At 39.1% G+C, this 12259-nt stretch overlaps 1 protein-coding gene across 40 annotated transcripts in view; it reads right to left on the reverse strand.

The window, feature by feature from the left end:
• Positions 1 to 373: 373 nt before the first annotated feature.
• Positions 374 to 12259, reverse strand: part of PTPRD (protein tyrosine phosphatase receptor type D) — a 1703394-nt gene continuing 1691508 nt past the window's right edge. For all 40 annotated transcript variants that reach the window (XM_048850700.2, XM_048850704.2, XM_048850702.2 and 37 more), the window contains 3 exons: positions 10442 to 10596; positions 6778 to 6913; positions 374 to 4247 (listed from right to left, as the gene is read on the reverse strand). In XM_048850700.2, coding sequence (XP_048706657.1) covers positions 4179 to 4247; positions 6778 to 6913; positions 10442 to 10596 — 360 coding nt within the window. In that variant the 3' untranslated portion in view covers positions 374 to 4178. The remainder of the gene's footprint in view (positions 4248 to 6777; positions 6914 to 10441; positions 10597 to 12259) is intronic.

Below are 12259 nucleotides of genomic sequence, written 5' to 3' on the forward strand. Positions count from 1 at the left end.
TGATGAGAATTGCCGATGTCTCATTATCTTTGGATTTGGCTCTAAATATGGGCCAAAGTGTAGTTTTCTTAAGCCAATTGAAGCAATTCCTTAAATACAATGGGGGCAGATCATCCGGTGTAAATTTAAGTAATGTAAGTGTTCAAGTCCATGGAACTATGACAATTTATATCAGTTGAGGATCTGCCCCCTCATAGCTCAAAAATCACCCTGGAGGACAACATATTTGCTAACCTGGAAATGCATTTTCCAGTGCCTTGCTACTAGTTAAAATTAACGACTACTTCCTAATGTCAGTTAGACTCCTCTATGACCAAGAAAAACCAAACTGTTTTGATTCCAAAAGCTCTGCTTAAGAAAACAAGACCAGGGCTGCATAACACTGACATTTTTATTAGAATTCATTTGTAACAAATGGAACTTGTGTCAGCAAAGAACTGATTTTCATACAGACTTTCTTTCGCCACCAATGTAACGAAGTAAGAAAATAAAAAGCACGCCTTTCATTCTGTAAAACATTTACGCGTACTACTAATTAGAGGTAATTGTATTTTTTTTAACAAGCCATTTTACAAGGTAATTTTTTTTAAATTTTTCAGTCTATGCATCCAAAACGAGAGCAAAGAACACAACTTTTATTATCTTTGTAAAGACACTCCAAGCTTGAATGGCAAAGCCACGTAACAGATGGGGATGAGGGGACTTGCAGCCTTCTGATATCTGCTGGAGTATCAGGGGCACCCCAAATGAAAAAAAACCAATCAACCAACCAACGAAAAAAAAAGAAAAAAAAGGAAGGAAGGAAGGAAGGAAGAATAAAAGGAAAGAAAAGCTGTTGCATTTGTTGTTGTTGCAAACTCCCTCTCCCCCCCCGATTTTTACATGTTCTGTGTTATTTACATACACGTAAGTGGATTTTCATAAGCAGTTTCTTACAGATGGGTTCAAGTAATAATATTATTGGGTGTAGAATCAATAGGGCAGTGCATAGTACAAAGGTATAGAAAGTGCAGATCTCCCTAGAGGGCCCTCCCTTCCCCCAGCCAGCCTCTCCATTGTCTAACCATGCAATCATTTTTAAAAAAAGAGCTAAAATAAAGTTCTGTACAAATCATTTTTATATATTTTGAGTTTTTTTTCCATTGTAACTAATTACAAAATTATACATAACTACACATACATAGGTAAATAATAGCACCGTACTGGTTATGCTGATGAAACCAATTCTAAGGTTGGAAGATTATGGTAAATGCAGATAAAGATGCTTCTTCTTTAAATTAATTATAGAATGACTATACATTAGTGTACAGAAAGTGGAATGCACATCAATGATGCTAACAGAGTTATCTTTAGAAACAACTCCTGAACAGCAAGATTACTGGAATATTTGCAGTCTTACTTGTCCTACAATACTTTCCCTCACTATTTATCTCTGATTTTTTCCCTTTTTCTTTAGAATTTGCAAAAGTTTCATGGCGAGAAAACTCTGACCTGTTAACAGCTCTAGTGTGCAACAGCCTTCCCTAGTCTATGCTTCTAAAATGGTGTGTATGTCTGACTATATTTGGCTAAAAGAACATGACTGCACTACATAATCTGGCACTTTAATAATTCTTCAAAAGATACAAATCAAAAAGAAGAAGAAGAAAAAAAACCTATAGTGCACATTCTTCTCTGGTTCTGATATAAGTTATAGAATCTCGTTCTTGAGGTAGCCTTCTATAATACTTTTATTATTAATTATTATATATATATTTATATTTGTTTAGTTTTTTTTACAAAAGTGCTCAAATACAATGCTTGCTCGTGTTTGGTCTTTCATACATGTCTTTCTACTAGTGATGGGAAATACGGAAGAAAAAAAATCCTGTATGTTACACCAACATAGCTGAACTATATGAATGGTTCTTATCTGACACCTGAAAGAAAGAGTTCCTTTGATTTGTGTGTGCTAACATGGTACAAGGCATGACAGAGACCTGGGCCACTGTAAATGGCTTCATATAGAGTCTCAGAAAATATTTTGCATTGGTTAAAGAATTTTTTTCTCTCAAATGGAAATCTCAAGTCATTTTAAAACATACTCTGAGGGCTAAATCCTGCTTGCCTTACCCATACTAACAGTCCCATTGCAACCAATAATTTGACTTCAATGGGCCCATTGACATATGTACAGCAAGCAGGATTTGGCCCAAAATGAAAGGAATGACGCATGAGTACTGCTAACAACAACAACTACTTACTACTAGTGCAGTCCTACATCTCTGCAATTGCAATACTGCAGTCCTCAACTCTGTGGTTTATGAGAGCCAGTTTGGAAGGAACCTTGATGTAGTGGGCATGTCTGTTGTTGGAGTTATGAAAGGATAAAGGGCCCTGACTACCCAAGTGTTTTGGGCTTGCATTTATTAACATCCCATACTCGGTTAAAAACCAGGAATGCGTATTATTCAAAGTATTTTTGTACATGTGCTAAAAAGATAATGCTTTAATTGAAAAGAGTAACAAAGATATGAATAAACTAATGTAAATACAGACACAACAAAACTTAAAGAAATGCTGTCAAAATAGGCATCAAATATAAGGCACTCTAAATGTGAAATAAAAATAAAAACCAGCATCTCTAAATAATACTGTATGCCACAAAATATTTCTAATTTATTAACAGAGCAACATGAGTTTGGCTTTGCCCTGTTACACATCATAAATGCAAATTTCATAGCACATACTATAGACAATATATGACTGAATACACTTTTTAAACATCTTGATAGTTAGTATATTACAACATTCTCCCCTCCTAAAGGGATATGCACTGACCTTTTCCACATGCACACCTCCTATACTTAATAATATGGTTTGTTATTGCACTACAGTGTTACAAATATTGTACTTCATTGGAAGCCTCAACCACATAATGTGTGTGTGTGTCTTTGTGGGACTGTGTGTATATAAATAATCTTTTTTTTGAGTCGGGGTGAGGGTCAAATATCACTGATGTGCATTCCTCATTTCCCTTCTAAACAAAAAGCTATGGACTTCGTAAATGCAGAGATGTTCAAAAAGTACCATATGGGTTGAATGTAGTACTCTGGAAAACTTTCCCATCACCTCAATAAATCCAAGTCATGGAAGAACTGATGCATCTATATTTATTTGTGTGTGTATATACCTGTCTGTCTGCATATCTGTAGATATATAGAGAGATAGATACAGAAAGAGAATAATAAAGAGAGCGGTGTGTGTGTGTGTTAGTAGCAGCTTTATACTTTGCGCCTCCCTGTTGATTCCAAAAGAAATAAAAAAGCCCCACTTTGATTAACTGATTAAGAGTATTTCTTTAAAAAAAATTAAACCAAACTGTAATATCTAAGAAGAATGTGGTACTGTAGATAAATATAGCACTGCACAAAAATGTGCAAATTTTCAAATGATTTAACATTTCTACAGCAAGATATTACAGATAACAGTTCTACAGCTTCAAAAAATCTACAATTCTGAAACAAAAAATGAACAGTTATGCAACTTTTTTTTTTAAATTCACTTCATCAAATAATAAACTCTTGTTAAAAAAAGGAAAAAGTTTACACAGTTAAAAATGAAGCACAGGTCAGCAGTATCTTTACAATACTAAAAAACTAAATCAAGGACTTCCTTTTTAAACATTCCCCCATTTCCCCTAAAGTGTTATTATAAGCATTATGACGGGAAGGGGTGATGTTGAAGCAAAGAGTCCATTTTGTTTTAAGAAGCCAGGTACCGGCCTTTTAACAAACATCTTGCACTGAATTGCAGTACTCTCAAGATTCATTTTTGCAACAATCATGCAATCCTGAACAAGATGATGGTTCTTTGCAATAATTTCCTCTTCCCTTTAATTTCAACCAAAGTTGAATCCTTGAGGTATCTGTAAATGAAATCCTTCAGACGCCTCACCAGTCAGGATTCTTTTATTATATTTCTGGTTAGGTTATTAAACTGTGAATTCTTGGTCCACCTGGAATAGTTCTTGGGGTTGTGTGTGTGTGTGTGTGTTTTTTTTTTTTTTTTTAATATTCCCACTAATTGGTCTTTAGCTAGGAGTTAAGAAGTACTTCTCAAGCACACCGTATGGCTCAGAAGAGGCTCTCTGGATCTTAAAGGGCCTGCAGTAAAAATCCAGGATGGGTCAGGGGGTTTTACGTTGCATAGTGATCAAAGCTGCCCAGATATTCCAGTGCGGCTCGATAGCCAAACTGGTATTGATCCTGGAAGAAAAAGAAAGAGAGAGAGAAAATATAAAAACCTGTTTGTTGTTTTTTCTTTTAATCAGAGGCTCTGTGAATACACTATATCCCACAGAGGCCACAGCAGTTCAGTGATATCCTCCTGCTGACATCAACAGAACACACTGGTTTAAGATACAGTAAACAAAGAGGGGTTGAGATGCTCATTGAATGCAATAACATTCTCCTTAGATGGAGCCTGCTTATTTGTGATGTGAATATATATTCATTTACTGAGCGTTCGTTGCTCTGAATGAGTACAAGAGGATTAGCAGAAAGCTTTTTGTCTGAGGGGAGTGCATTAAGATTTACCTTTTGCATTATTTCATACTGTTTGAGACTTGCTAATAAAATGTTCAAATAACATCTCGGTGAATGTGACCAATATGCTAAAACATCATATTCTGGTTTCAGTCCCTCACAGCCCAAGTGTGGTGTGCTGCACACATAAACACAAGGTAAAATAGCAGGTCAGGAAGCACAGGGGGATCCAATCCTGCCTTGTTATATAGTTATCAAATTATTCCTGCCCAGCAGCAGGAATTAGGCGTTCAGAGAGGAATGTGAAGTTAAGAACCTCATTAACATGAGGCAGCTTATACTTCACACCAAGTCTCCTCACACGACCTACATCCGTTTTTATCTCCTGCACCTGAAAGCAAAGGTGTGGAACTGCAGAGGGCTTAAGGTTTACTAACACTCAGTGTTAGTGCTACTCCTAGCACTTCGTCTCATTTGCACACATAAGCAGCAGTCTCTTTATGCTGGAGTGCAACAAACTTGTACACCTCACTTAATGTGAAAGAACAAAAGTTGTTTCTTTAAGCCCTCCAAAATACTGAAGCCGCCTAGGGGACTCGTTCATGCGATGCTATAGTCTTGCAGCTCGAAGGATCTGGGTTTCATTTCACTCAGACCACAACTCAATAGCTTCCATTGGACCAGCAGTCCATATCATAACACACCCACTTTAGTTTATCTAATTTGCCATGATCATTAGTGGCTCCATCCTGCAAGGTACGAGCACTCTGGTCATGATCCTGCAAAGTACTTAAGCACATGATTAACTTTAAGCATAGGAATAGCCTAACTGATTTCAACAGGACTACTCATGAGCTGGATGGGGTCCAGAGTGCTCTGTATCTTGCAGGATTGAGCCCTAGACTTCTGTTCTTTTCCGGGTGAAATTAACACAGCACATGGGAGATTTCTACTTTCAGTCTGCAGTGGGAACACATCATCCACAAGTAAGCTAAAGTAGAAAGCGGGGAAGTATGTACGTTGCACAGCCCAGCATTGTATTTATGTGGACTCCACAAAAGCTTATTTTTCTATATGCTAGATTTGTTTCCAGGAACCAATGGGACAGAAAGTAGATATTTTTCAATTTGCTTAGAGGGTACATTTTCTACAGCAATAATGGTAATGGAAAATAAATGGAGTTTACTCTTCCATTTTGTCTCAGTGAGTTACTTGGCTAAGTGATAAAACTTTAAAAATGGTCTAATTTCATTTAAAGAGTATGTGCGCATACGTAAAACACTAAGAGTAGGGCTGTCTAATTTTTACTGAACAAATGTCATTTTCTTAGAGCAAAATGGCAAAGTGCAGGGATCAATATTAAATTTCGAATCATAAACATTTTAATGGTCAGTATCAGCCACCCAAGTCTGTAGAAGGTCCTACAAATGCTTTTCCTCGCCCCTTCTCCCTTTTTTTATGGGTATGATCTGTTGGCTTAGAACTGAGAGTCAGAGGCTCCAATTCATGACATTCAGCATGTGTTTAACTTAAGTAGTACTTAAGTACATGATTAAAGTTAAGCATGTGCTTAAGTGTTCTTTATGAATTGGGATGATTCCTGAATCAGGGGCCAAGAACAGGCTGGCTGTCCGTGCCCAAGACCTCTCCCTCACCAGACTGCAGAACTCTCACTGACAGTGAGATCACTAACTTTATAGTGTCCCAAGGCAAAAGTTGTAATGTAGAGGGTTTTTTTTTCCACAGGGATGTAATGCTTTCATGACAAACAGTCAAATTTGTGTTTATATGAAGTCTGGACAACCATGAAAACACTATAGCCTCAGTTTCAAGGCACAGGACACATTCTGCCCTCCGAATGAACAGAAGCCAACAGGGTACACCCACAGGCCAAACTTTGCTCCCTGATTATGAATATAGATTACTAGCATGAAGGAAAAATTCAAAACGACATGGGCAATGTTTCCATCTCAAGTTTCTTCTAGAAAATAGGTTCACACAAATATCTTATTCAGTCACCACTAAAATGGACATTTCCCAGGCTGTGGTATTCCCTATCCACAGAATGGGAAATAGCCTAAATGCACTGCATAGGCTACATACACAGCTACAGTACTTAAGAAGGGAAAGTAAATTGTATACCTCCTATACAAATTCCTGGCTCACTCCCACCATCTGCCATTCCTAACATTGCATCCGCCAAGCCACCTACCCTGACCCGGTCAGTGCATACACATGTTATTCTTCTCACCTCTGTCTGTACCATGGCTGGTCGTTGTGTCCTTAACATTTTGACTGTCTGGAAGATATCTACAACACCTTCATATCTCATTCTTTCCAACACAATGCTCAGGGTTATGAATACGCCAGTCCTCCCAACACCTGCACTGTTGCAATAAAAAAGGAATGTTAATTGACAGTTAAAATGTTGAAAGAATTGGCTGATTATTTAGCTGTGGATACGATACACCATATGTACATGGTCATCTACATGGAAAAAAGCTCTATAAGCAAAACTTCTGTGTGGAAATTATACACATTGACGAAGTGACCGTTCTCTGGCAAAGTCAAATTTGTACTAATGTACTTCCAATGAAAGCTGGATAGTCAGGAAGCATTTTAAGTTATTTTTTTTGTGACCAAGAATGTATAGTGGTCAGTGTGTGGTAGGGGAAAATGGGAGGGTTCACCGGTCTGCAAATAGTCTAACTGGAAATAAAAAAAGAAATGGAAGCCAGAATTTAGCCTTCCTCTCTGTCCTTATCTCAACTTGTTTAGGTCCTGTTACATATGGTATGTGAGATTATTCCCTGTTCTGAGACCCTTGAAACATGCAGGGGTAAGTTAGGGCCAGAGCACCAGCCTTATCTTTCAGTTTCTTTCTTTTTATAGTTTTATGGAGAACTTAATATAATTTTCAATATTCACACACACAATGTAATATAAATATGGTGTGTGTGAAAAAATATAACTTTTATTGAAGAGGAATATTACAATGTTTCCTCTTCACGTACAACAAATTTGAGACCCGAAGCAGAACCAGCTGGCTCTTTTAAACAAGTCTGATTGTTTCCAGACCTAGTATTTTTCAACTCCTTATTACATGAAGGCAACTATGTAGAACTTTTTCAACCAGCAAGAGGAGAGAATTAATTCATACTGTTGTGCTCTTGAGAAGCAAGAAAGCACCTGGAGAGTTAGTAAATGAGGAGGACACTGAATAATACAAAAAATCTCCACATGTGCAGAACCTAATTAAGCAGCAAGTGTAACGCTGGGGTAAAGTCTGCAGAAAACGGATGGATTCATTTACTGTGGGCTGAAGCTGGCATGCATATTGAAACAGGGTGGCATCTTTTCACCAAAGGATGTTTAGGGTTTCTAAAGAGTCATAACAGTGATGTAAGTCCAAGTACATGACACCTCCACATTAGCGTTTACAGAACTATCTCAGACAATCAGGCTCAAGCAAAGTGGTGAGTTCAGCTCTGCTACGACAGTCTATAAAAGGGCTAGCCATGTTGTTCATAGAGTCCTCTGTTTAGTAAAAGTCACAGGGACTTTGGCAGAGTTCCATTACCCAGATAATTCCTCAGGGTTGGGAAGGATGCTTTTCATTAGGGGCATGCAGTCGAGTTTTAACAGTTAGGGAAGGGGCTCGTAAGTGTTTTATAAGTGAGGAGGAGGCAGGGGGAGGAGTTTATCTTTAAAGGGTTGTGTGTGTTAGGATCGGCCACAGGGTGGGTAAAATCTTGGATATCTGCTGAGAGGGGATGCTGACAAAGAAAGGGTCACATCAAATCAGTGGCAACTAAGCTGGCACATACCTAGGTCTGGTCCTAGCGGACACTGTTTCTACTGAGCCTTAGATTTCAGGAAAAGCCCTTTGCTGACCTAACTACTTTTTAATTAACTGCCTAATGAGGTTAGAAAGTTTTAAATAGTAAAACACATGGATTTGTTTGTAAAATTCCTAGAGAAGGAAAAATCACTCAATGTCAGAGTCGTTTACTGTAATATCGGTAAGTAAACCACAGAAAAAATATATAGAAGAGAGAAAAATTACAGGGAACCAGGGAGCAGGAAGTTCAGAGGGTGAGGAATTTCCCTGGTCTCTCCCTTTACAAATAAATCCCTGAAAACAGGTCAGAATACAGCTCATAAGCAATTTTTATAAGAGGGCTGCAGGGGTGAGACTGAACTATGTAGCAGTGAAGAGTTTGCAAAGAGCCTGAAGCAATAGCTTTGAAGGGGGTTTGAACTACTCCCATTCATATGCACAAGATCTTGATTCTGAAAGATCCTAACAATGACAATTTAGAGGTCAGAAATGTTAACTGCTGCTAAGGAGTCCAAGAACGAAGAGGTATGATCTTACTGGGCCCGGTCCTGTTCCCACTGAAGTCAATGGTGCAACTCCCATTGACTTACAGTGGTGCAGCATCTAGCTCATAATGATATTCATAATTTATTGTGAGTAGCATCTCATTTCAAAATCATGTGTGGGCAGAGCTTGGAAAGAACTTAAAAGGGCCACCATTTTTTTTTCATCTGAGCCCACATAAAGGGCCAAACAATGCCCACCACTCCCTTGGCACATAAATTCCTAAAGGTAGCTACGGTGGGACAGGTCTCATTTGTGCAAGGTAATTCATTAGCCCCTATGCACCACTTAACTGTCCTCTCCAGTGCCTTTCTTCTTAGCAATATGTAGTGGATATTTAGGGACACAGCAAAGGAGGGGTTTAGATGGTCCAGCAGATCCACAATTAAACTTAAACTTCCTATTTACGGAAGTGCAGAGGCCCCAGCTGCTACGAAAGTCCCCAGAGTAGTAGAGCAATTGTGCATCCAGTCTTCACCAAGAGCTGTTGCTGGATTTGGAAGGGCTAGGATATTTCCCTTTCAGTCCTTGTTTATATATACCCTCTACCAAACCTCTATTTGGCCTTTGCATGGGAGAAAAGGGCATCATTCAGCCCATAGAAAGAAACTTGCAGCTGTATTAATTGCCCTCACTATATAAACAATTTAAACTATCAAAAATACACTTTAATGTTGCAAAATTAATTTCTAAAATCCTAATGGAATTTATAGAAAGCAATTTATTAAGTAAGATATCAAAGATAAATACATTATCTTTAACCATCTACTAGAGACTTTAGACTATTGTAACCAAAGCAAGTTGGGTTAAATAATAATTACCCCCCCCCGCTCAGGATTATTTCTATGGGCCTGATCCTGAAAGCTGTTGTCATCCTCAACACACTTATAAAAGGAACTGAGGGTATTCAGCACCTCCTCAGAGGGTAGGCTCTACATTCTGAGCTTTTCGCTGATCAGTCAAAAAACACTGACTTTACTGTGGACATAGTCTCTGAATGCGATGGTTACTATTAGACTGGATTGCCTAATGTAGGAACTATTTTTCTTTGGCCTATTTTGATTATCATACCCAGCCTGCTACTCAAGGACATCTAGCATGTTTACCGGTAATGATCACCATCACCGTAATGACCTCACTGCTAATTACTATTGAAAACACAATCAGGTACATCACTCTATAGTAAGGCATTTCCCACAGTGCACAGAATGCAGTACAGACCAGGGTTGTTTTTATCCTGTGGCAAAGATAATTTGTAAGGAAAAAAATCACATTTGCTCTTATTTGAGGGGCACCTTTAGTGTCAGAATGGGATTTCACCACAAAATACCTCCAACATTACTGAAATATAGGGGATAAAAGGGATTTGCATTGGATTGTTTTATTATATTTCTGATAGCTGGTCTGGGAAGTCATTCCGTTCATCTCTACACTTTCACACCAATAAGCTACCCCCTAAAGTCAACTTTGAAACTTAAAATATCTTCTTAATCAAGAAAAACAATCAATCTGCTTGAGGTTTTTTACTTACCTACAATGAACAGAGATTGGTCCATCCTGACCAAACTGCTCTTTTGTTTTATGAACTTGGCCTATGAAGTCAATAAATCCTTCTCCAGACTTTGGCACTCCTTGTTCTGGCCAGTCAGTGAACTGGAATTGCCTCACTGTTCGGGACTGGCCATCCTTTAATGAAAGACATACACAGTATACCACAAAAGAATGTTCCAGGAGTTGAAAGTCAGTCAGTCAGCAAACCAGAACAGCAATTATGTAAAATATACATTGGGAGGGGAAAAAATATGCAAAGAGCAAAGATGGCTAAGATCACATTTACGAAGATGCTTCCAATCACAATGCTGATGAGCTTGTGTTTTTCCTCTTGTTTTGCAGTTACACCACATTGACATAAAAGGGCAATTTCATTAACCACGACAATGCTCAAATTACTCTCAGCATTGGCTAGGATTTTATCTGACATTTAGATCCTGGAAGAAGAGAGTTTGAGGACAACGAAGTTGGGAGCTAGTTAATTGGTGGGATTTTTTTTTAATTAAATGCTTGTGACAAGTGCTGGATTTATAGCCCACAAGACTCAAATCCTCTCTTTATCTGGGGAAGCTCTATTGCCTGTGTTATGCAGGAAGTCAGATTAGATGATCACAATGGTCCCCTCTGTCCTTGGAATCTATGAAAACAGGTACAGCACGGCCAGCGTCAGCGCAAGCTTCCCCATACTATCTGGCCAATATGCTTCAACCTTTGCTTGGCTGGGCTATCTCTACAGGCAAGAAGGTAGTTCATTCCCATTCAGTCCTTGCCTTCTCTGTTAAGACTGCCACTAAGAATGCCGGTTGTGATAGTGTTCTTTTGTGATGTGGACATCTGTCTATTAGGAGCCAGACTGAGACCACCAACTCATTTCACATACACTAAACATCCACTGATTCACAATGATTATCAGTCGCTAGCAACTTGGACTGGACTTAAACTAATGACCCAATAGATGGAAGATTCCATCTCTCATTACAAATCTACAGGAGCTATCCATGCCTCTGTGGTTATTTTCTTAAATGAAGATTAGCGTTATTGCTTATTAAAGTTGCATAATACTGTAGCATTCTTACTTCTGGAATAAAGCCATAAATCAACTGGCAAGAGGTGCTCTAGCAACAGAATGGCTCACATTCTCTGCCTCCCAATCTCCCAAATCAAACAAACAAGCAAACAGAAAACCTCCTATGTGACACTTTGGCAACATCTTACATATCACAGGTGCCAACTTGGTCATTTCCCAGAGATGCTTGATACCTGCTCTGCCCCAGGTCCCACCCTCCATTCCACCGTTTCCCCCAAGGCTCCACCGACCCTGGCTCCACCCCATCCCATTCCACTCCTTCCCCCAAGCATGCCCCGCCCCCCTCCCCCGAGCACCTCCTGAACGCCACTGAACAGCTGATCACGGCGAGTGGGAGGTGCTGGGAGGGAAGGGGAGGAGCTGATCGGCAGGGCCACCAGTGGGTGCTGAGCATCCACTATTTTTTCCCTGTGGGTGCTGCAGCCGTGGAGTAGCACCCATGGGGTTGGTGCCTATGCTATATAACAATTAACAAGGGAGACAGCAGTCCTTTAGTGTTCCTGTGCTTAGGGAGCATCTACAGGACCAACACTATCTTTAAATTTAAGACAAAACTTTGCTCAGGCAGCATCTGGAAAGATCACTAACTTCTTTCTCTATATTGTGAAACATATTTGTCAGTAAAGGTTTGACTTTAAAGGGGCCTGTCTGGGACAGGAGTCTGTAAAACCTGTTTCTATCCTGCTTTAATAGCAACTAACAGAACTTACG

Source organism: Caretta caretta, chromosome 5 (assembly GCF_965140235.1).
Source record: "Caretta caretta isolate rCarCar2 chromosome 5, rCarCar1.hap1, whole genome shotgun sequence".
Taxonomy (NCBI): Eukaryota; Metazoa; Chordata; order Testudines; family Cheloniidae; genus Caretta; species Caretta caretta.